The 26,162-nt window shown below is 40.9% G+C and overlaps 2 protein-coding genes across 2 annotated transcripts; both read left to right on the top strand.

Annotated features, from left to right (window-relative positions):
• The first annotated feature begins 2,398 nt into the window (after positions 1 to 2,398).
• Positions 2,399 to 10,155, top strand: LOC120017784 (polymeric immunoglobulin receptor-like). Its single transcript, XM_038960758.1, has 9 exons — positions 2,399 to 2,462; positions 2,651 to 2,956; positions 4,478 to 4,813; positions 4,983 to 5,094; positions 8,223 to 8,317; positions 8,518 to 8,558; positions 8,668 to 8,748; positions 9,268 to 9,327; positions 10,132 to 10,155. The coding sequence occupies exons 1-9, from the start codon at positions 2,399 to 2,401 to the stop codon at positions 10,153 to 10,155; spliced, it is 1,119 nt and encodes a 372-aa protein (XP_038816686.1).
• Positions 10,156 to 12,099: 1,944 nt separating this feature from the next.
• LOC120017721 (CREB3 regulatory factor-like) lies at positions 12,100 to 25,925 on the top strand. The gene is made up of 10 exons (XM_038960670.1): positions 12,100 to 12,231; positions 12,502 to 12,609; positions 18,014 to 18,129; positions 18,354 to 18,470; positions 18,852 to 19,082; positions 19,330 to 19,942; positions 20,609 to 20,798; positions 21,869 to 21,942; positions 25,526 to 25,651; positions 25,785 to 25,925. The coding sequence occupies exons 3-10, from the start codon at positions 18,121 to 18,123 to the stop codon at positions 25,898 to 25,900; spliced, it is 1,476 nt and encodes a 491-aa protein (XP_038816598.1). The 5' UTR covers positions 12,100 to 12,231; positions 12,502 to 12,609; positions 18,014 to 18,120; the 3' UTR covers positions 25,901 to 25,925.
• Positions 25,926 to 26,162: the final 237 nt, after the last annotated feature.

Raw genomic sequence — 26,162 nt, 5'->3', positions numbered from 1 at the left:
CATGCCTGAACAACCTCTGCATGGTGGAACCTGACATTGTCCCACACAATGACATAGGTGTCCCCTTCACCTTGACAGGCCTGCTCAATTTCATTAAGAAACACAATGAGGTGTGCAGCGTTGTAAGATCCAAGTAATGGCCTACGTCCTCCACACCATCTTCAGAGGTAGCTGCACACATGGAGATGTTTCACTACGTTGTCCAGGCACTTGGACGGTCTCCCGTTTGGCGATGATATTCCGCACACGGCTCCGACATTTAGCAAGGTTGAAGCCCGCTTCATCAAAAATGTATACTTATGATGGTTAACAACAGTGTCAAGCACCATCACTATCATGTTTAAGGTAAGACCCAGGTACAGACAGTGTCGAAACAACAAAGTTTATTATTCGAACAGGGGCAGGCAAAATGACAGGTCAAGGGCAGGCAGAGGTCAGTAATCCAGATAGGTGGGGCAAAGGTACAGGATGGCAGGCAGGATCAGGATCAGGGCAGGCAGAATGGTCAACACCGGGGAAACTAGGAAACAGGAACAATCAAGAGACAGGACCAGAGGGGAAAACGCTGGTAGGCTTGATGAAACAAAACGAACTGGCAACAGACAAACAGAGAACACAGGTATAAATACACAAGGGATAATGGGGAAGATGGGCAACACCTGGAGGGGGGTGGAGACAATCACAAAGACAGGTGATTGTCACGCTCTAAAAATATATTTGGGTTAGTTACTTTTACAGTATAGTTCCAATATTATACTGTGAAGTAGCATGTGCAAAACATAGTAACAGTAATACAGCGCTGTACCTGAACACACTCGGTCCGTAGTTCTTTCCCCCAGTCGTTGTTTCTCTCAAAAAGCACAAGGTAAATGTGTTTCATAGACATTGGCAAAGTTGTCATCTTTGTCCTCAATGGCCTGCTTCATTTCGGACAGTCGTATGTCATTCCTGGCCCTCACCATTTCCACCACGGCCCACTACTGCTGGACGGTCAGCACACAGCCACGGCCACCACCATGGGGTCTTCTGCCAATTCTGAGAGTAGAACAGAGTGTACTGTCAATAGTTCATACTGTAGGAATACTGTAACATGTTTTATGAATTTACATGCATTACAATATGTTATTGACAGTTGATCTTTTCAGATATGGGTGAACTAATATGGAAGCTTCTGCCATGGCAAGGCCTCTGTTTACCACAAGGTCAACAAAAATGGCCGGACTTCATTAGATACCTACCTCTTTGACCTCTTTGATGGGGTCCATGCCCACCTTTTTGACCTCTCTGAAGGGCCCCTTGTCCACAAGCTCTTTGATTTCTTCCTCTCCCTTCCTCTCTATCTGCTCCATGTTCAAAGAAAGTGTTCACACACACCCTTTTATATGTTGACCAATTGTATTTACCACTATGTGAAATCAATGAGCAATCACGAATAGTCATTATGTATGGCTATGATGTATTATTCTTGTCATTTAGATGTTTATACTATACAAACACGCATTTATTTCTGTAGTTCTCAAAATCCATATGTAGTAGACCAACCAGATTAAAATCTATAGGTTTACCAAACGGTTAAGTGATTAACCATTAAGCGACGTGGGTTATGTGATGGTCAAATGTATTTAAACGAATGAGAAGAGAATCATATGAAAAGTATTGAAAGAATTGCATTGTGAAAGGCAATTACTTTATTTTAAAGGTATTTCTAGATGAAACACTGATTAGGTTTGGTGAAAAAGTTACTGTGTCATTTTGTGTTGTACTCAATTGAAAAAGTGCTTAAAGTTTTGAAACAAAACCCTGCGTGATGATCTGTTTTGAGTTGTGAAGTAGAGTTGTGAAATATTACCACATATGTGTGAAAATAGTAATGAAAGCAATAACAAATAAAAAGTAATGAATGTTTTGAAAGATATTTTATTGCTCTCAAGATAATTTGTCACAACATGATGTGAGCTCTGTCTGTGAGTTTGAGTGTGAAATTCTGATGTATCTGAAGTAGTTTGCTGTGTTGGAGCCAATAACAGAACGTATAGCTCAGCATTTAACTTGACATCATGGAATGAGTTTAGCTGAAACTTGCAGCATTCTGAGCTACTGTAACTTTCACACTTTTGCTGTACATTTCCTGTATAGAAGGAGGCGAGAGACAGAGAGTGTTCTGTTGAACGTAAAATCACATCAGACTGGGTTGTGGGAAGCCTGAACCATGAACCTGGTTTAAAGTGAGGTCTTGGCCTTAAACTAGTCTACTATCTTCCACTGAGGGGGGCATGTACACACAAACAGAAGCAGGAAGAGAGTTAAAGTGAGGTCTGTGAACATTAGGAAGTAGTAATTATCGCTGTTGCCTTGGTCCTTGACACACATTTAACGTAACAGGCAGATTCTAAATCTCATGGCTCTTCATCTCTCCCTCCTCCTTCTCCTCCTCATCTTCTACAGACTCTCAGCAGGTAAGGGTAACATTTCTATGAATTAAGGGTGAAGTCCCCTGGGTCAATTCACTTTAAACACTGTATAATCAATCAGAATCATGAACAAGCTGTTTAAAGTGTTGGAGCGATGTGATTTTTACATTTTCCCTCTGTAAAGATTCTATTAAATGTTAACTCTAATTGAAATGTGTTTTGTGTTGATGTGTCCACAGTGGGGCATGTGTCTGTGCAAACAGGAGGCTCCATCACCTTCCCATGTCACTATGATCTGAATCATATCAACCATGTGAAATACTGGTGTAAAGGATTAGGTTGGGATGTATGTTCTTATGTAGTACGCACTGACCATCCTAAGAGCAGTGGTAAGACCTCAATCTCTGATGACATCACCCAGAGAATCTTCACTGTGACCATGACTGACCTGACATCATGGGACTCTGAGAATTACAGGTGTGTTGTGGAGTTCAATAGAGGACCAGATATCATGATACAGCGGTTCTACCTATCTGTCACTCCAGGTACGATCCCTTCACTGCTTGTATCTAGTCCTAGCAATGTCCTATGGAGTGGCCTGTAAACCTGCAATGTCAAATGCAAAATAATAACGCAGTTATAAATAGCGTATTACAACAAATGAAATGAGAAATGTGTAACCACTCTGAAATTCATAGACAGAGCTATACTGTACATGTAGGTAAAACAAGATTATAAACTCAGCAAAAAAAGAAACGTCCCTTTTTCAGGACCCCGTCTTTCAAAGATAATTAGTTAAAATTCAAATAACTTCACAGATTTTCAATGTAAAGGGTTTAAACACCGTTTCCCATGCTTGTTCAATGAACCATAAATAATTAATGAACATGCACCTGTGGAACGGTCATTAAGACACTAACAGCTTACAGACGGTAGGCAATTAAGGTCACAGTTATGAAAACTTAGGACACTAAAGAGGCCTTTCTAGTGACTCTGAAAAACACCAAAAGAAAGATGCCCAGGGTCCCTGCTCATCTGAGTGAACGTGCCTTAGGCATGCTGCAAGGAGGCATAAGGACTGCAGATGTGGCCAGGGCAATAAATTGCAATGCCCGTACTGTGAGATGCCTAAGACAGCGCTACAGGGAGAGAGGACAGTGAGGACAGATGATTGTCCTCACAGAACATCACACCTGCAAGGACAGGTACAGGATGGCAACAACAACTGCCCGAGTTACACCAGGAGCTCACAATCCCTCCATCAGTGCTTAGACTGTCCGCAATAGGCTGAGAGAGGCTGGACTGAGGGCTTGTAGGCCTGTTGTAAGACAGGTCCTCACCAGACATCACCGGCAAGTTTGCTGAAAATAAACGCAGTTGACAGTGTTGGATTCAACATTTTGAACATTGAGATATTAAATAAATGAGAGAAGAAGCATAGAATATTAAGGAGTGAAATAGACTGGGTCTCTGTAGAAAGACAGATAGATGTGGAATGTGTTGGGTGACAAGAGGAGAGCACCGTGTTGATACAGGAAAGACAGATGGACATCTGTGGATTAGGTTGAGGTCCGAAGGTGAGGACAACTTCCCTGAAGGGAGTAATACGGGTTTGGTATCTTGTTACTATTTTCCTGTTAAACTATAAGATGTAAGGATTGGAGAGAAGGAGGAGTGTCTTAAGTGGGATATATACAGTATATCTGGATTGAAGAACTGTTGAATTGTCTGAATTACAGCTGTACAGAACCTTTGGGAAGAATTCAACTTGGTTAACGCTTCTCTAGTGTCCTTGAGTTATTTACTCTGAAAAATAAGAACCTAACAACAGTGAGAGGACGTTTCTTTTTTTGCTGAGTTTATTTTGGGTCATGATGGAGTGACAGAACTAATCTTGTGAGGAAAGTTACATTCTTCAAGAATCAATGGCAATATATCATTATTATGAATTTAAAAGACAAAAAATAGATGTATCAATCACAGATTGCAGCTTTAATGAACTTGTAAGGAGCCTGAAAAAGCACTTTTCTCTTCTCTGAATTCATGTTTTTTACCTCTGTGTTCAGGTACTTCAGAACTCTATGTGGAACAACAGGAAGTGACTGGAGTAGAAGGAGGGAGTGTCACTGTCCGTTGTTACTATAGTAACTCTGGAGATATGAAGTGGTGCAGGATGGGTGGTGATTGTGTGATGTGGTATTCTTGGACTTTACATGGAACATCAGTGACATTAAATCGGACAAGTGAAGCCAACAACAGAAAAGCCTTAACAGTGACTATGAGTGGACTGAAGATGGAGAACACTGACTGGTATTGGTGTAGAGTGGGAGAACTAGAGATGCCTGTTCACATCACTGTCAGTCAACAAACTGCAACACAGAGAACCTCTAAGATGTCCTCAAGTTAGTAGATCAATCACATACTTTATGATCAATATGATTCACTTTGTTTTATCCACTGGCATCATCTGGAACTGATTGTAATATTAACTATGAATGTGATGTTGCTATACAACCTGACTATCTGGTTTACCATTAACTTCATTGATGATATTGTTGTTTTACCTCACAGCAACCCAAGATCCAACCACTCAACAACCCTCTGCCTCTCCAACTGCTGAGCCTATTCAGACTGACAACACAAGTCAAGGAGCTGAGGGGAACATGGAGGAAGTCCACCAGAGGTTATTATCACTCCTTCAGCTGTATTATCCCACATATTGTTAGATAATATGAACACAGAGAAACATTACAATTCCATCATACACTACAACAGTTAAAGATAACCAAACACCCTCCCTAAATGCATATAGAGACTGTTATCACTTCCTCTTGGGTAGAACATCTCTGTGGTTGCCTTGTGAGAAGCAGCAGCAATTCTGGTGTTATTCTCACTCTCTCATTTGCAAGGTAATGTTGCACACATAAAATTAACGTAATTTCAACAGTAATCATATTATCTCTTCAAGTTTATAAACTTCCAAAGATACAATCAACCATGGAGGAATGATAGCATACCTAGCTTCACGTTGAAATTATGGTGTTTGTTGTTGGGCTAATCAGATGTCAGTGTGGCCTACATAAACCCAATCTCACTCTGAATTTACTTTCACGTACAGCTTGTGTAAGAAAAGTTAGAGGAGTTACTTTCAACTATTTCATGTTATGTTGGTAGTCTATGCAAATGAGTGTGGAAACTGATCAATGTGTTGACATGACTATTTAGCTGAGTTGAGCACAGCTTGTTTTCAAAGCTAAGCAGGGTACAAAGAGAAAGGCATCTGGATGGTAGACTAGTTGTCTCTGATGTGCATTACCCATCATATACCAGTAGGAGTCACTGTATAGGCCGGAATTGTTGGATAATAATTTATTTAACTAGGCAAGTCAGTTAAGAACAAATTCTTATTTTATAATGACGGCCTATCTCAGTCCAACCCTCCCCTAACCCGGACGACGCTGGGCCAATTGTACGCCGCCCTATGGGACTTCCGAGCACGGCCGTTTGTGTTACAGCCCAGGATCAAACCAGGGTCTGTAGTGATGTCTCTAGCACTGAGATGCAGTGCCTTAGACCGCTGCGCCACCTCTTTATTTAGGTTAATAGCATGACGTTGAAACAATGACGTTATTGAAGCATACCATTTTACTATCAACATTGAAACAAGGTTAAATAAAATATGTCTAATCAAATCTAAAATTCAACATCATTTCAACCACCCAGTTGAATATTTTCTACGCAATTCCAACAAACATAGTTCTGATGACTATGTTGAAAATAGATTGATGTAACAACCTGTTAGTCAGATTAAGTCAATGTATTTAAATTCACGTTTGACCCTAATTTCAATGTTTTTAACGTTAGTTGAAATGAGCTGAAAACAGTACTGGTTGATTACTTTTTTCAAACCCAATGTATTTTTTACGTAGATTCCTCTCCACAATACGTTGAGAAATAACGTTGAAACAACGTTGATTTAACCAACATTGCTTACCATTTCCTCTTGGGTAGAAGAACATCTCTGTGGTTGCCTTGTGAGAAGTAGCAGCAATGTTGGTGTTATTCTCAGTCTCTCATTTGCATTATTAAGTTGTACACTTATATGATCAGAGGCCGTCTGCACTCTAAGGTCCTTACTACTGAAAGTGTCTGTTCCAGGTGCGTAGGAATCAGAATAAGAATACTGGAAGAGATAGAGACCCACACACTGTCGAAAAAAGGTTGCACACTTAACTTCTCTGGGATATGTGGGACGGTAGCATCCCACTTGGCCAAAAGCCAGAAAAAATGAGGCGCGCCAAATTAAAATATATTACTATAAAAATCAATCTTTAATGAAATCACACATGAAAGAAACCAAATTAAAGCAACACATGTTGTGAATCCAGCCAACATGTCTGATTTCAAAAAGGATTTACGGGGAAAGCACACCAAACAATTATGTTAGCTCAGTATATAGCCACAGAAAAACACAGCCATTTTCCCAGCCAAAGATAGTCACAAAAAGCAGAAATAGAGATAAAATGAATCACTAACCTTTGATGATCTTCATCAGATGACACTCATGGGACATCATGTTACACAATACATTTATGTTTTGTTTGATAATGTGCATATTTATATCCACAAATCTCGGTTTACATTGGCGCCATGTTCAGAAATGCCTCCAAAATATATTGAGAAATTGCAGAGAGCCACGTCAAATAACAGAAATACTCATCATAAACTTTGATGAAAGATACATGTTTTACATAGAATTAAAGATACACTTGTTCTTAATGCAACCGCAGTGTCAGATTAAATACGTAAAAAGCACACCATGCAATAATCTGAGAGGGCGCTCAGATAAAAACAACATTTCTCTGCCATGTTGGAGTCAACAGAAATACGAAATTACATCATAAATATTCCCTTACCTTTGATCATCTTCATCAGAATGCACTCCCAGGAATCCTAGTTCCACAAAATGCGTTGTTTTGTTCAATAATGTCCATTACTTATGTCTAAGTAGCTACTTTTGCTAACATGTTTAGTGCACATGTCCAAACGCTCGCGCAGATGCAGGCAAACTCGGACGAAAACTTCAAAAAGTTATAAAACAGGTTGAATAAACTGGTCAAACTAAGTAGAGAATCAATTTTCAGGATGTTGTTGTCATATATATCCAATAACGTTCCAACCGGAGCATTCCTTCATGTCTGTAGAAGTTATGGAACGCAAGGCGATATCATGAGGAAAGCGCGTGACCAGGAACTGGCATTCTGCCAGACCAATGACTGAAACACCTCCCATCCGGCCCCACATCACACTAGAGGCTTCATTCCACGTTCTACAGACTGTTGACATCTAGTGGAAGGCGTAGGAAGTGCAAACAAATCCATCTTACAGGGAATTGAATCGGCGATGAGTTGAACATTGACCAGTCTCACAATTCTCACTTCCTGTTTGGATTTTTTCTCAGGTTTTTGCCTGCCATATGTGTTCTGTTATACTCACAGACATCATTCAAACAGTTTTAGAAACTTCGGAGTGTTTTATATCCAATAGTAATAATAATATGCATATATTAGCATCAGGGACAGAGTAGGAGGCAGTTCACTATGGGCACGCAATTCATCCAAAAGTGAAAATGCTGCCCCCTATCATAAAAAAGTTAAAATACACCTTATTTGTATAGTAATAATCTCAATAGTAATAATATCATATCTTTAATTGCATGGTGAAGATCCAAACGTGATTAGCTGAAAACAACGAATTATTACTTTTTAACAAATCTATTTTAAAGTTCTTATACAGTATGCCATCCATCAGGTCCATAGATGTGAAAGTCCTACTCATCTCTCTGGGCATGTTGGTGGTGCTGACAGCTGGTATCCTAGTAACATGGAAGATGTGGAGAAAGCATAGTACGTAATTAAAAAATATATATATATGACAATATATTAATGTTGGAATATACAATAGAATGAATTTTGCACACATTATGGCATGTACGTACAGTACACCTTCATTTAGCTCTGAAGAGACAGGTGGTGTCAAAGTGACATGAAATGTAACTGAGTCCATTGTAACTCAGGGGACATTAATATCTCCCTCTCTATTTCAGAAGACAATAAATCTGAGAACCAGCCAATAATCACCTCAGCGGTAGACTACGCTCATCTTGTCTTTTCAATCATACATGTATGTGCCTTTCTATTCTTGATATAGTCATTTCCATACAGTACAGAGTCGGTGTGTGTCTCTGTACCAGCAGGACCCATTTCCTGACAATGATGATGTAACGTACAGTACTGTCGTCCTAAAGAGGAAGACCCAGCAAAAGTTACAGACCAAGGTAAGAATGATCTAATTACATTTATTTTACAATTTTTTTATACATATAATATTGTTTCAACGATGAGAAAAGGACAAAACACATCTGAAACATAATAGTCTACAGATGTATTCCCACTGTGGTTATTATCATTATTACTATTATTATTAATACTATTATTATTATTATTACTAATATTACTATTATTATTACTATTATTATTATTATTATTATTATTCCCACTGTGGTTATTATTATTATTACTACTATTAACATTACTATTATTATTACTAATATTACTATTATTATTATTATTCCCACTGTGGTTATTATTATTATTATTCGTATTATTATTATTATTATTCCCACTGGGGTTATTATCATTATTATTCTAGCCACAGCTTCATATTAAGGTACTTTAATAAAAGTATGGATTGGTTGATTGTTTAGTAAACATGTTCTCAGTATCACCATTATAAATGTCATTATATCATGACAGGAGTGTCCCTGTTCACCTCTCTCCCTGTTCCTCCTCTGTAGTCAGCAGAACCAGATGATAATGTGGTCTACAGCTCACTAGCTCTACAGGTGACCACACAGGTCAGTGTTGGTGTCTCCTCTGTCTGTTGTACCAGATGATGCTGATCTCTCAACAAAGATACAGACAACACCACATTACTATGTGTAGTAAACATCACTCTTTAAAGGTCGACTTTGGGCAAAAACTCACAAATAACGAATTTCAACTGTATAACTGATCAATGCACCATCATACCAGGTCATTTAATGCTTAAAAACAAAACATAATTGTTGAATTTGGCTACAGAAGTGCAATTTCTAACCGATCTCTACAGCCTCCGTCCAAAAACAAATCCTGTGAAATGACGTCACTACATACTGGAAGATTTATTTTATTTTTTACATACTGCAAGAATTACCGGGTAGCTAAATTGCCTAGCTTAGCTAATGAACTAGCTACGTGGGTCGAGGCGCGCATTGACACATCCATGAACCACCAAAAGTACAACCCATTTCTGTTTGAAAATTTAGAACGAATCAAATCAAATCAAAAAGAGGCTGAGACAAACAGTTTTTCGTACCCAAAGTCGCCCTTTAACCACACAAATATTTGTTTCTCTTTTTACTTTGCTGTATGTAAAACCTTTTCATCACATTGTGACCAGCTAACCTCATTGTTATTAGTGTATCGATAACATTACAGTATTGAGTGTGACTGGGTTTAGGATTAAGTTGCCCCTAGACGCTGATCTCGGGTCAGTTTCGTAATGTTTCCTACTATTGGTTTGGGTTATGCGCTGGGGGCGCTGGAAGAGGATCCTAGATCTGTACATAGGGGAAACGTCACCACGGAACTTATGACTGAATGTTTCACTTCCTCTCCAGCAGAGGGCAGCAGCAGCACAATAGTGACTGACTGAGAAGACCTTGGTCGAGTCCTTTTACTGGAAGGCCAGAACACTCCCCTCTCCTGTGTTACATCTATCTGCCTCCAATATGATTCTGTCATACCTCTTAACCCACCCCAGAAAGACCCCTCTATTCTTTAGTGTAATAAACTACTGAAGACAGTCTGCTGTGTTTGTTTTCATTATCACCACATATCTGTTACATTAAGGTTATACTAGTAGAACTAGTAGAAACGTTTTCTACAGTTCCACTAGTTCTACATACTGTACTTTTGTGTGGCTCAAATTTTGGAACAGACCGATGCTTCATCGCTCTGTTTTCACAGGGCAGCGATCATTAACTTGATTCAGCACGGGACAATTTTTTCTTGTGCGGCTGGTCAGGGGGCCGGAACATAATAACAAATAATTTGTAGACTGCAAATTGACCATAAGAAGCCCAAACAGATATAATATTTGACAAAAATATAATCAATTCAAACCTTGCTTATATTTGTATACAATCACATATAGCTCTCTATTATGCGTGGGAATACTTTGGAACAGATTTTTAAAAAATTAAATCACTTGGAGCTGATTTGATTTTATGTTCAACAATTATAATAAAATAAAAAATCAAAAATATATATATACATATTTAGATTTTTTTTGCTCAGAAAACACCTGTAATTAATCACATCAAAAGTGTATTACGATCTTAGTAGCTAGCTAGGCTACTATAAATAATAGCTACTGTAGTGCAATAATAAAAGTGACTACTGGTTTTTGTTTACTTTGAATTTTAACAAGGTCATTTTGTTCAATATTTGAAGGAGAGAGCATTCACTCCCCACAGTAAAATCCATCCTAAATCAACAATCCAAGTTGGTCTATCCAGCAGATGATGTTGCAGCTAGCATCTTGTTACCATGGCAATTTTAATGCGGCACCCAAATAGTATTTTCTTTTAAGGTGGAAATGTGTATATGACAAACACCCAGGTCATTTTGGGTTTGTATAGATTGTTTTATTTGAGCTTGTTAAACGTTTAAATTCATTATAGCAAAATATAGAATTAACTTCCTCTCGCATAATGGCTGAACTATGCCACTTGTAACGTCTTCAAGAGGCTAAAATGTATTGATTACGTACTATAGGTGTTGAACTAAGGTTGCATTTGCAATTGTAATTTAACAAACGTTTTTTTCTTTGCTTGCTCACCTCACTTTTACAAGAAATTAAATGTGTTAAACATATAATCAAATGTGTATTGCCTTAAGCAGGATAGTCCTAGTACCAGAGATATTGAAGGAATTCAATACTTTCTATACCGTCTCTGCCTACCAAAACATGCACATTATTTAAAGATGAGTGAATTATTATCATGAGGTCACCAGCACCGCACAGTGAGTCGACTAATTTAGAGCATAGAGCATTACTGTCTCTAGCCACTAACACGTGTCTCACCGTAGGCTACCTCTCCGCACCATCCTGTCGACTTCTCGTTCCTCCAAAGGGGGGCTGGCCCCACAGGAAAAGCTGATTTAAGTGTAGTAAAATCCATACACTGTGTGTAGCAGGTAGTTCTCAGTAATTATAACACAATCAGACATATCTGCCTACACAAATTACATGACTGATGTTCTCCTTTAATTTAATTCCTTACTTTCTCTATGGTTCCTTTGGAACAAATCATGCATTTTCACAGCTGATCCCGGACTGAACCATTTGGGTTCTGAGGGGATTTATTTATCAACAAGTTCCACATTATTGTATTTAGAGGAAATATATCCTAGCCTAATGAAGTCTTGAAGATGACTATGTTAATTTGATGACATTAATGTAATATATGTCATTTTTAATAACAACCAATGTGTGTTTTAATGGGAAATAAAGAAAAATGTTTCCTTGTTTCGCCACGTCTAGACCATTCCAAAGCCAGCTGTTCAGAACTAGCCCAAATATATTTTGCGTCGATATACTAGAGGACCACAACATATCTTTAATTCTTGTAATTTATGCGGTCTTGTGAAGAAGAACATTGGTTTATGTGGATGTCACTTTGTTCCCCTGATTGTAACTGCTGGAACAGTGGACGGTAAGTAGCCTAGCCTTCTACAGCAAGGTAGCCATGAATCGAGCAATAACCCTGTAGCCTACTGTTTTACGTTGGTTATTTTGTTGAAACTCTGATGCCAGTCAATGCTGATGTGCTCTTCCTGTATTATATACAGTTGCCTCCTAGGTTATAGCTGTGTAGGCCTAATATAAATATAATATTGTATGCTGCATAGGCTTATCGTTGCTGATATTGCAACGGGTACTATTTAGTGGTCAAATGTTTAGCCTATTTCCTATCGGACTTTAGGCTGCTGGCTTCCAGAGCGCTCGCTGTCAGAACCGCGGGGCTGCGCGTTGACAGATGACGGGGGCGCGCTTCAACATCGGAAAATGTGACACACCGTCCATGCAGGAGGTAAGACAGCTAGTTGTTCGTTCAAAATACTACCTTTTCGTAACTTGAGTGCCAGGGACAGTGTCAGGGTGATATTGTTGCGAAATGTTGTTTTAAAAGGCTTGCACGACGTTCAGCTAAATGTATGCTCAGATTCAGAAAACTTTAATATCCTCAATGATGGCATTAGACTGAATGAGAGTAACAGTCGGTTTATAGTGAAAATAAATTCACCCCACAGCTGTCAGGTACAGAGCTTTGCTATTCCTCTTATTTCTTGGAAAGAAGTAGCCACTCCTCTCTCTGTCTCATGTGGAAGAAAGGCTGTTTCTTCAGACTTTCCCTCTGTAGAGTTATGGTGTGTGTGTGTGTGTGTGTGTGTGTGTGTGTGTGTGTGTGTGTGTGTGTGTGTGTGTGTGTGTGTGTGTGTGTGTGTGTGTGTGTGTGTGTGTGTGTGTGTGTGTGTGTGACACAGGGAAATGACTGATTAGGACTATTTTAGGGATCTAGGGCACAGGATGTTGGCTGTGAATATTAGTCTTTCCTCTATCTCCCCCCCCTCTCTGTCTTTCTGTCTCTCTGTGCTCGTATGATGGAATACAGCAACCCAATTTTACAGTCCTGATAGTTGTTTTACATTGCTGTTAGTTGTTCAGAAAGCATGTGAACAATGATAACATACATACATAACATAAATTGTAGTGCTCGATTGAATGACTCCCAAAGAGTAAAAATAAATGTGGTCTGTCAAATAAAGTGTAACCTGGCAAACCAACCTAAGCTGCAGCAGATTACCCCTTGTCTATACCAGCTAGAAGATATATGGTCTTGTTGAGGTCTATATTAACATTTTGCTCATGTGATGAGCTGCTAGATTAACCTAGATGTCACTGCAGTGATGAATCCATTAGGCAGGATTAGGCGGCTGCCTATGGTGGCAGATTGACAAGGGCGGCATTTTCTGAGCTAAACTGACCAAGACACACCTCCAACAACAACACATTAAACCTCACATAATTCTGCCCCCCCCCACCCCCCCCCCCCACCCCTAAAAAGTCAATTTCTCTCAACCAGTGGCCTATGGGTTTTTTAGGTGAGCGCTGATGCGGCCCTGTGATGGCCCAGTGCGCACTTTGTCAACGGCAGGGGCGCAAAATATTTTGCTTGTCCATTCCCAGCACGCCTCTCCAGGGTGCTGTTGGAGAGACTCATTGCTGGAGTGCTCCAACAACGTTCCTTCAAAACAATCATCAAACATAAATGATGGAGCAGATATAGGATGTCGTAGAAACAGTATGTGGCCCTTTCTGTAGCCTGCAGGCTGGAGATAAAATGTATGACAATGTAATGAGACAGACACTTTTTACATCGTGCAGGATTCGCCGATCTATAACCTAACATAAATACAGTGCATTCGGAAAGTATTCAGATCCCTAGAATTTTTATACATTCTGTTACGTTACAGCCTTGTTCTAAAATGGATTTAATAGTTTTTTCCCCTCATCAATCTACACACAATACCCCATAATGACAAAGCAAAAATTCAGTTTATTTTTTTATTTTTTGCTAATGTATTAAAAATAAATGGATATATCGCATTTACATAAGTATTCAGACCCTTTACTCAGTACTTTGTTTAAATACCTTTGGCAGTGATTACAGCCTCAAGTCTTCTTGGGGATGACGCTAGAAGCTTGGCACACCAGTATTTTGGGAGTTTGTCCCATTCCTCTCTGTAGATTTTCAAGTTCTGTCAGGTTGGATGGGGAGCGTTGCGGCACATCTATTTTCAGGTCTCTCCAGAGATGTTTCGATCGGGTTCAACTCCAGGCTCTGGCTGGGCCACTAAAGGACATTGAGAGACTTGTCCCGAAGCCACTCCTGCGTTATCTTGGCTGTGTGCTTAGGGTCATTGTCCTGTTGGAAGGTGAACCTTCATCCCCAGTCTGAGGTCCTGAGCGCTCTGGAGCAGGTTTTCATCAAGGACCTCTCTGTACTTTGCTCTGTTCCTCTTTATCTCGATCCTGACTAGTCTCCCGTCCCTGCCGCTGATAAACATCCCACAGCATGATCCTGTCACCATCATTTATTTGTTTTTTAGTTATTTAACCTTTATTTAACTAGGCAAGTCCAGTTAAGAACACATTCTTATTTACAATGACTGCCTACCCCGGCCAACCCTAACCCGGACGTTGCTGGGCCAATTGTGCGCTGTCCTATGGGACTCCCAATCACAGCCGGTTGTGATACAGCCTGGAATCGAACCAGGGTCTGTAGTGACGCCTCTAGCACCATGCTTCACCATAAGGATGGTGCCAGGTTTCCTCCAGATGTGACGCTTGGCATTCAGGCCAAAGAGTTCAATCTTGGTTTCATCAGACGAGAGAATCTTGTTTCTCATGGTCTGAGAGTCCTTTAGGTGCCTTTTGGCAAACTCCAAGCGGGCTGTCATGTGCCTTACTTAGGAGTGGCTTCCGTCTGGCCACTCTACCATAAAGGCCTGATTGGTGGAGTGCTGCAGAGATGGTTGTCCTTCTGGAAGGTTCTCCCATCTCCACAGAGGAACTCTGGAGCTCTGTCAGAGTGACCATCGGGTTCTTGGTCACATCCCTTAACAAGTTCCTTCTCCCCAGATTGCTCAGAATGCCAGCTCTAGGAAGAATCTTGGTGGTTCCAAACTTCTTCCATTTAAGAATGTTTGAGGCCACTGTGTTCTTGGGGGCCTTCAGTGCTGCAGAAATGTGTTGGTACCCTTCCCCAGATCTGTGCCTCGACACAACCCTGTCTCTGAGCTCTACAGACAATTCCTTCAACTGTTGGACCGTATATAGACAGGTGTGTGCCTTTCCAACTCCTGTCCAATCAATTGAATTTACCACAGGTGGACTCCAATCAAGTTGTGGAAACATCTCAAGGATTATCAATGCAAACAGATGCACCTGAGCCCAATTTCGAGTCTCATAGCAAAGGGTCTGAATACTTAAGGTATTTCTGTTATTTATTTTTAATATATTTGCAAAAATTAAAAAAAAAAACAGTTTTTGCTTTGTCATTGCAGGGTATTGTGTGTAGATTGATGAGGGGGAAAACATATTTGATCCATTTTAGAATAAGGCTGTAATGTAACAAAATCATAGATGTCTATGATTGGTTCAGATTTGATGATGAACCTGATTTAAACATCCAGACAAATGTTATTTTTCAATGTCCGGAAAAGACGCCTTTTCAACGTCCTGGAAAATGTGTATTTTAAACATATGGAAAATAAATGTTTTCACCTTTCATTAAGAACCTAAATTGAACCAAGCTTCAACGTCTGAAAAATACATATTTTACATGTCTTTTCAACGTCATTTTGCTCACTGGGAGTTTTTTTGGGGGGGCGGGAGTCTTGCCTAGGGCAGGCAAGGAATGGCCCTGGATGAATCACTACTAAGTAATCTCAGAGCCCAAAACCAAGTCTTAAAAGCCTGACAGCTACTCAATCTGTCATGGGAGACCTGTACAGTGCCTTGCAAAAGTATTCATCCCCCTTGGCGTTTTTCCTATTTTGTTGCATTACAACCTGTAATTTAAATTGATTTTTATTTGGATTTCATGTAATGAACATACACAAATTTCTCCAAATTGGTGAGGTGAAATTTGTTACGCCCTGACCTTAGAGATCCTTTTTATGTCTCTATTTTGGTTTGGTCAGGGTGTGATTTGGGGTGGGTATTCTATGTTCTTTCGTTCTATTATTTGTATTTCCATGTTTTGGCCGGGTAGGGTTCTCAATCAGGGACAGCTGTCTATCTTTGTCTCTGATTGAGAACCATACTGAGGTAGCCCTTTTTCCCACCTGTCTTTGTGGGAAGATGTCTTTGTTTGATGGCACTATAGCCTTTAGCTTCACGGTTGTTTTGGATTGTTTATTGTTTTTGTCGGCGTCATATAAATAAAGTAATATGTACGCTCACCACGCTGCACCTTGGTCCTCTTCATTCAACGGCCGTGACAAAATAAAAAAATAACTTGTTTCAAAAAAGTGGTTTGTGCATATGTCTTCACCCCCTTTGCTATGAAGCCCCTACATAAGATCTGGTTCAACCAATTAACTTCAGAAGTCACATAATTAGTTAAATAAAGTCCACCTGTGTGCAATCTAAGTGTCACATGATCTGTCACATGATCTCAGTATATATACACCTGTTCTGAAAGGACCTAGAGTCTGCAACACCACTAAGTAAGGGGCCCCACCAAGTAAGCGGCGCCAAGGAGCTCTCCAAACAGGTCAGGGACAAAGTTGTGGAGAAGTACAGATCAGGGTTGGGTTATAAAAAAATATCCGAAACTTTGAAAATCCCACAGATCACCATTAAATCCATTATAATAAAATGGAAAGAATATAGCACCACAACAAACCTGCCAAGAGAGGGCCACCCACTAAAACTCATGGACCAGGCAAGGAGGGCATTAATCAGAGAGGCAACAAAGAGACCAAAGATAACCCTGAAGGAGCTGCAAAGCTCCACAGCAGAGATTGGACTATCTGTCCATAGGACCACTTTAAGCAGTACACTCCACAGAGCTGGGCTTTACGGAAGAGTGGCCAGAAAAAAGCCATTACTGAAAGAAAGAAATATCTCATCTCATAATATAATAATAATATCTCATCACCCTGAGAACGCCATCCCCACAGTGAAACATGGTGGTGCCATGTGGCAGGAACTTGGCAGGAACTGGGAAACTGGTCAGAATTGAAGGAATGACAGATTGCGCTAAATACAGGGAAATTCTTGAGGGAAACCTGTTTCAGTCTTCCAGAGCTTTGAGACTGGGACGGAGGTTCACCTTCCAGCAGGACAATGACCCTGAGCATACTGCTAAAGCAACACTTGAGTGGTTTAAGGGGAAATATTTAAATGTCTTGGATTGGCCTAGTCAAAGCCCGGACCTCAATCCAATTGAGAATCTGTGGTATGACTTAAAAATTGCGGTACACCAGCGGAACCCATCCAACTTGAAGGAGCTGTAGCAGTTTTGCCTTGAAGAATGGGCAAAAATCCCAGTGGCTAGATGTGTCAAGCTTATAGAGACATACCCCATGAGACTTGCAGCGGTAATTGCTGCAAAAGGTGGGCTATACAAAGTATTGACTTTGGCGGGGTGAATAGTTATGCATGCTCAAATTGTCCGTTTTTTTTGTCTTATTTGTGTCACAAATGTTTTTATTTAGCATCTTCAAAGTGGTAGATATGTTGTGTAAATCAAATGATACAAATCCCCCAAAAATCTATTTTAATTCCAGGTTGTAAGGCAACAAAATAGGAAAAATTACAAGGGGGGGGTGAAGCTACTGTAACTAATCTCTGCAACCTGAACTAAATCAGCTGCTCGATTTAAAATGTTAATGTTAAGGCTAACTGTCTGTCTCTGTTATCAGATGATGTGAACTTTGACCTCTGACGGTTGGTGTACTGATGATGACGAAGCTAACCGTACTAAACTGTTGACCCATCCAACTGCCTCTGAACAGGTCCAAGCACCACCATGCCTCAGGTACACAGCCTTATTATACTACAATATATTCTTCATTATTCTTCATAATATATAGATACTTTATCATGATGAGTTGCTAGGTTACAAACTTAATGCTGGCTATTGTACAATATCACAACAGAGTAATTTCTGACTTTCTCTCGCTTTCTCGCTCTGTCCTCCTCCCCCTTTACCTTTCTATCTCCCCCATCCAACTCTGACCCCTTCCCCTTCTCTCTCTCCAGCCAGGTAGCAGTGGGATGGAGCCTGTCTTTGGTGAGGCCTATGGGACCAACGGGTTATCTGTGACCTTAGAGCCATTCACCATCTCTCCTACAGGGGGCAGTGCAGAGTCAGACAACGTAGGTACAGTGGAAAACATTTGTCACTTGTGTATGTCCCATGTCTGAATCAGTGGAGGCTGCTGAGGGGAGGCGAGGTCATAATAATGGCTGGAATGGAGTCAATGGAATGGCATCAAACATGTGTTTGATGTGCTTGATACCATTCCACTAATTCCGCTCCAGCAATTACCACGAGCCCCAACTCCCCAATTAAGGTGACACCAACCTCCTGTGGTCTGACTCAGTCCCTGATTAGAGGGGATGGAAGAATGAAAACCATCAATGCTATTGACCTCTGGATCTGGAATTGAATACGACAGAAGTAAAAAACGATGTGTGTGTGTGTATGTAACTCAGTGTTATCATAGACAGAGTATGTGTTTGGTCTCTGTGTTGTAGTGTCCTAAGGGTGTGGTGGTGATGTTGGGGGCCCCAGCCTTGTCCCTGTGTCGAGGCCAGCAGCCTGGATGTGAGCTACTCAGTGATCTCTTGGAGGATGTGTTCACTGACGACACACACACCTCCGAGCGTCGCTGGGACATCTCGGCACTGGATGACATCACACACTACGCCAAAGGCAGCCCAGAGGGGGCACCACCGAGCTGCGAGAGCTCCTCCGTCTCACCTGAGGTATGAGTTACTCTTAACCACAGATTATCCGGATTAACATCATCACCAACCTTCACCATTAGATCCCGGGAAGTCACTTCTGGTTCTGGAGATCTACAGGGTGTGCAGCTGTTTGTTCCAGCCAAGCACTAACACAACTGAGGAAGCTATTGATTAGTTGAGTCTGATGTGGGTCCATGGGCAGTCCTTAGAAACTCTGACCATGCTTTAGAGCAAACTTCTACCTACTCTGTTTTGCTCTCCACAGGGAGGCAGAGAAGAACCATGGTTATCCCTAAGACCAGGGGAGAGGCAGCCGAGGAACCCCACAGACCTCACACCCTGTGTAGGGTTGGGGGCTGGACACCTCCTCCTGGCTGGTAGATATCCGGAGTCCTGGAGCCAAGAGGCTGGAGGGCGGGAGAGTGAAGCTAGGAAAGGGCTGCAGCAGGTGGGGCAGGAAGAGATGGTGCATAACTACTCTCTACAGAGTGAGCCAGACACTGAGTCTAGTCAAGGAACAGACAGCGATATTGAAGAGGAAGAGGAGGAGAAGGAGAAAGATGGGAAAGAGGAAGAGGAGAAGGGGACAGAAGCCATGGAGGAAGAGAAAGGGAAGGAAGAGGAGGAGCTTCAGTCCCATAAGAGACAAAAGAAACGCCGGTGTTACTGGGAATGTAGCCTCTTCAGTGAGGCAGACCTGGGGAGAGATGGCGATAAAGATAGATTGAGAGCCAAATGGAGAGATGGAGAGAAGGATAGAGGGAGAGCCGAAGAGAGATATGAAGAAGGAGATGAAGATAAATATGAAGGGGATATCATCTGGGGCCCTAGCACCCTACCCACCACCATGTGCCTGAAAGAGGGGACCTCCACCAATGGTGAGACCTCAACCCCAACCCATAAGACTCATTCATGTACAATTGAATAAGGAAAGGAAGGTGTAAAACATTTTTACATTTTATATGTTCTTAATTTTTATAAATGTATCAATACTCATTTGGTGGGTCACATACATACTAGGAAAGTGTTAATTTTAAAGGGATACTTCGAGATTTTGGCAATGAGGCCCTTTATCTGTTCAGAAGAACACAGATGATACCATTTTTATGTCTCTGTGTCCGATATGAAAGAAATTAGAGGTAGTTTCGCCAGCCAATGCTAACTAGATTTAGTGCACTGACTGGAAGTCTGAGTATCGACTAGCATAAATCTGATATCCACGACTTCATCTGACTCTGGGGAAGTAGATAAAAGGCCTCATTGCCAAAATCCCCAAGTATCCCTTTAACACCACGGGTGTTAAAATTCAGAGGTAAAATGTGCTGCTTCAACCTCGCCATCTCTCATTTCTATCGCCAAACACAAATACTTTGTTAGTGGAGTCTAAAGTATAGCTGCATTAGCTGCACTGTCAGTTGCGTCTCGAGTGCTTGTGTGCTTGGAAACATACAATTACATTTAGTCATTAAGCAGATGTTCTTATCCAGAGCGACTTACAAACGTACTTATGTAAAACCAACCACAAACTCCTGTGTGTTCCCCAGGTAAGCGAGGCCAGAGGAAGGCCCGTCGTACAGATGCCAGTGACCTGACCCCCAGCCCTGGGAAGCTACAGAGCTTGGGAGAGCAGCTCCATACACTCAGCTCTGCTCTGGAGGGCCTGACTCCTGTCAGTGACCTGCCTGTTACTGCCAGGGCCCCAACACGAAAGGAGAGGAACAAACTGGCCTCCAGGTGCACGTACACACTAGGACACGGACACATACACACGACTTACCTGACTTACCTGTCTAACTATAGAGGCATAATTCGCTAGTGGCTTTTCCACACTGCACTTTCAGAAGTACATTTGATTTGTACAGCATGGTGTCCCGGATGGAAGTACCACTCAACAGAACTGTGCTGTGTTAAATTCAACCTGCGTCTAGCTAAGTGCTAGTGAGGTCGAGTGTAGCGCAGCATAAGCTCTGGCTATAGGTTGGTAAACTGTCTCTCTCTCTCACTCTGTCTCTCACTCTCTGTCTCTCTCCCTGTCTCTGTCTCTCTCTCTCTCTCTCTCCATCTCTCTCACTCTGTCTGTCTGTCTGTCTGTCTGTCTGTCTCTCTCTCTCTCACTCTGTCTCTCACTCTCTGTCTCTCTCCCTGTCTCTGTCTCTCTCTCTCTCTCCATCTCTCTCACTCTGTCTGTCTGTCTGTCTCTCTCACTCTCTCGCTGTCTCTCTCTCTCTCTCTCTCTCTCTCTCTCTCTCACTCTCTCGCTGTCTCTCAATTCAATTTCAATTTAAGGGCTTTATTGGCATAAAATCTCTCTCACTCTGTCTGTCTGTCTGTCTCTCTCACTCTCTCGCTGTCTCTCTCTCTCTCTCTCTCTCTCTCTCTCTCTCTCTCTCTCTCACTCTCTCGCTGTCTCTCAATTCAATTTCAATTTAAGGGCTTTATTGGCATGGGAAACATTTTTACATTGCCAAAGCAAATTAAATAGATAATAAACAATAAAACATTGACTGTAAACATTACACTTACAAAAGTTCCAAAATAATAAATACATTTCAAATGTCATATTATGTGTATATATACAGTGTTGTAATGATGTGTAAATAGTTAAAGTACAAAAGTGAAAATAAATAAACATAAATAGGTTGTATTTACAATGGTGTTTGTTCTTCACTGGTTGCCCTTTTCTTGTGGCAACAGGTCACACATCTTGCGTGATGGCACACCGTTGTATTTCACCCAATAGATATGGGAGTTTATCAACACTCCCATCTCTCTATCACTCTATCTCTCGCCCTCTCTCTCCACAGAGCGTGTCGGCTGAAGAAGAAAGCCCAGCATGAGGCCAACAAAATCAAACTGTGGGGGCTGAACCAGGAGTATGGTGAGTTATTTCTTCCGATTTATAATCAGTGACCCACCTAAAACTGTTGTTATGGGTTCTGTTGGTGATCCACCAAGTAGAGACAGATTGTGTTTCTAGCCAGGACCCTTTCTCAATCTAGCTGGTCCTTGATCTGTATGTGCAGTCTTAGGACTTGGTAATACAGAGCAATCAGATATGGCACCACGCTATTCTCAAGATGTGACCTAATCAACCAGAAGCCACAGGGTCCTGACCACTAGAGGCTCCTCAGAGTAGGAAGGGGAGGGCAATGCTACTAAATTAATTTCTGAAAAGTTAAAATGGTTTAACATTAAAAAAGCTATCCTTTTTAGATAAAACTATACTAAATATATTCACGTCACCAAATAACTGATTAATACACACTGTGTTGCGATGAAAGTCTACAGTAGCCTCAACAGCACTCTGTAGGGTAGCACCATGCTGTAGCTGGAGGACAGCTATCTTCCATCCTCCTCTGGGTACATTGACTTCAATACAAAACCTAGGAGGCTCATGGTTCTCAGCTCCTTCCATAGACTTACACAGTAATTATGACAACTTCCGGAGGACGTCCTCCAACCTATCAGAGCTCTTGCAGTATGAACTGACATGTTGTCCATCCAATCAAAGGAACAAAGAATTAATCTAGTACTGAAAGCATAAGCTACAGCTAGCTAACACTGCAGTGCAGTGGTGAGTAGTTGACTCCAAGAGAGTGAAAGACAATAGTTAAGCAGTTTTGAACAAATTAAGTAGTAGCAGCAGAGAGAGGGAGTGATAGCTATATTTCATTGTCTTTTTTCCTTCTTAGTTTACTTTTCACTTATCTAATGCAGCTAGTTTAGCCTACTCAACATCCTGATTCAAACAGAGAAGAATGCTATTTATGTTAGCTAGCTGGCTAAGGCAAACCAATGCTGCAACTCTTCAAGTCAAGGTTAAGCTTTCTGTTTTATTAATTTATTACCACCGGGGCCCGCTGGTTTAACTGCTTGCTGTACACTGTACTGTGTGATTGTACACATGAATTGGATTGTGGGTTTACTTACACGTTAGTTTTAGTTTGTTGACTATAATATTAATATGGTGACAACAATGTAGGCTTAGTGGTTAGTGTTATGGTATGAAGGTTTGGCTTGGAGAGGTTTTTGCGCTTGGTCATAGACAGCTGTTGTGTTGTGCACTGAAGTCCACAAGCGAAGGAAAAATGTGAGAGGAGAGCGCGTAAATGCAAAAAGGAATTATACAGCGAGCATTAGCAATGATTCCGTATTTGTCTGCTATGAAAGTGAACTGGATGATCAGGGGTGTATTCATTCTGCCGATTCTGTCTTAAACAAGCAAACGGAACGGGGAAGGACCTACCTGAATTTGTTCAATACAAACTCTTGTTTTAGTTGCAAAACGTTCTATTTGGACTAATGATTCCACCCCAGATCAGCTAGATGCAGGCAAGAGTGTGCAAGGCGGTTCTGAATGTGTCACTGTCTGTCACCTTGATTACTCAAAAAAAATCTACCTCTCTAATCTTAAAACCTTTTCTCAATAGGGGGTGCTGTTTGCACTTTGTAATAATTTTGTTCCCAAATTAAACTGCCTCGTACTCAATTCTTGCTCGTACAATATGCATATTATTATTACTATTGGATAGAAAACACTCTCTAGTTTCTAAAACCGTTTGAATTATATCTGTGAGTAAAACAGAACTCGAGTTGGAGCAATTTTCCTATGAGGAAGTGAGAAATCTGAAATCTGCAGGCTGTTCTGAGGTCGGTTTATTAATTTGCCTGTCTTCTATTGGTTGAGATGCACTGCATACGCCTTCCCCTGGATGTCAGCGAATAGTGAGAATTGAAATGGAGTTGCTAGGCAGATCTGAGGCCTTATAAATGGGCTGGCAACGTGGGGTCCTCCCTTTCTTCTCTTCGCCATGACGCAAGACAGACCTCAGGATGGCCTTCTAGAAAGCTCCCGTTATAGCCCTTAGATATATCCGGCTCTGATTTTATTCGATATAGGTGTTAAAGACATCATAATGTTGTTATTTTAAACCGAGTTATATCAGTTTATATCAGTATATTGCGATTTTCGGGTATTTATTTGTGCTGCGTTCTAGGGACTTGGGCACGTCTGGCCCACATGGCTAATGTTTACTGCTAATTCCAAAGTTGAAGGCGACAATCTACAACCGAGCAACGATTCTTTTGGAAAAAGGACAACTTGCCCAAGATTCTGATGGGAGCTCATCAAAAAGTAAGAGCTATTTATGATGTTAATTCGTTGTTCTGTTGAAAAATGTAAAACTCATATTCCGCCATTAATTTCGGTGCGGTCTCGCTTTAACGCACGCTGTATGTCGTAGTAACGTTAATTTTAAAAATCTAACACAGCGATTGCATTAAGAACTAATGTATCTTTCATTTGCTGTCCAACCTGTATTTTTTAGTCAAGTTTAGGATTAGTTACTGATTAGATTAGGTGCCTCTCCCAAGATTTCTCCCGACATATTGTTGGCAGCTTGGCTACTATTCTCATTGTATAACCACGATTTGTGCCACTAAATATGCACATTTTCGAACAAACTCCATATGTATTGTGTAATATGATGTTATAGGTCTGTCATCTGAAGAAGTTTGAGAAGGTTAGTGAAAAAATTAATATCTTTTGCTGGTTTATTCGTTATCGCTATTGTTGGCCTGAATCAATGCTGTTGTGTGGTTGGCTATTGTAGTAAGCTAATATAATGCTATATTGTGTTTTTGCTGTAAAACACTTAAAAAATCTGAAATATTGGCTGGATTCACAAGATCTTTGTCTTTCATTTGCTGTACGCTGTGTATTTTTCATAAATGTTTTATGATGAGTATTTAGGTAATTCACGTTGGTCTCTGTAGTTATTCTAGTTGCTTTGGTGAGAGTTGTGATGGTGGCTGCAATGTAAAACTATGATTTATACCTGAAATATGCACATTTTTCTAACAAAACATATGCTATTCAATAAATATGTTATCAGACTGTCATCTGATTAAGTTGTTTCTTGGTTAGTGGCTATTTATATCTTTATTTGGTCGAAATTGTGATAGCTACCTATGCAGGAAAAAAATGGTGGGAAAAAAAAGTTGTGTCTTTTGCTAACATGGTTAGCTAATAGATTTACATATTGTGTCTTCCCTGTAAAACATTTTAAAAATCAGAAATGATGGCTGGATTCACAAGATGTGTATCTTTCATCTGGTGTCTTGGACTTGTGATTTAATGATATTTAGATGCTAGTATTTACTTGTGACGCTATGCTAGGCTATGCTAGTCAGCTTTTTTACTGATGGGGGTGCTCCCGGATCCGGGATTGTGATGAAGTAGAAGTTAAACGGCACCAACCGCCACTGGCCCTAACACACTGTTGTAGATAATTATCTGTTTCATACAATCCTTTTTCACACTTAACATAGCCTATGTGCTTTAAATATACATTTTTATGATTTAATTTATACTGAGACTTTCCAAGGGAATTTAGCCAGTATGCAGCCATTTTAGCTCATTCAGTCAATCCTTCATGTCTCTGGTGGTGTAATTCTTTCAGATGGCCTGTTGTGGGCAGTGCTGCAGATAAAGGAACTGATCCGCCAGAGAGTGGAGAGCAGAGAGGAAGACACAGAGAGAGGATGTCTGAGAGAGAGACTGGAGGACATTCTGAAGGAATCAGCTGGTGAGTAGTGAGTATGTAGTCTGTTTGGACTGTCATGAGACCCTGTGAGTGTGACTGTATTTTAATGTAAGTATGTTAATTGTATGGATGTGTCTTTGTGGGTATTTGTGCGCATGCGTGCGTGTGTGTGCAGGGCCACGTGTAGCAGGACGAGGCAAATTGTTTGTGGAGAGGATCTTGAAGAACCCTGCCGGGAGACAGAGCACCAGAGAGACTAAGGGAGAAGGGTCATCAGACCCTAGCCACTAACCTCTTCTCCCCACCAGAGTCACTATCCCGCCCCTTCTTGCTTCACTTTGCACTTTCTAACATGGAGAGAAGGTAGGATAGGCAGGCAGGCAGACAGACAGGTAGAGAGCATCTGCTGTGTCTTGGCCTCTAGCTGTTACAGTATAGCTGATGAGTGTCTCAGAACATTAACGTGTGGCATGTTTGTTTAAGATTGTGTGTGTGTGTGTGTGAGGGAGGAAGTGTGCATAATTCCAGTGTATCTATTGCATTATGTACTATA

The sequence above is a fragment of the Salvelinus namaycush genome, chromosome 22 (assembly GCF_016432855.1).
Source record: "Salvelinus namaycush isolate Seneca chromosome 22, SaNama_1.0, whole genome shotgun sequence".
In the NCBI taxonomy this organism is placed as follows: Eukaryota; Metazoa; Chordata; class Actinopteri; order Salmoniformes; family Salmonidae; genus Salvelinus; species Salvelinus namaycush.
This window is presented reverse-complemented; position numbering and strand designations above follow the sequence as displayed.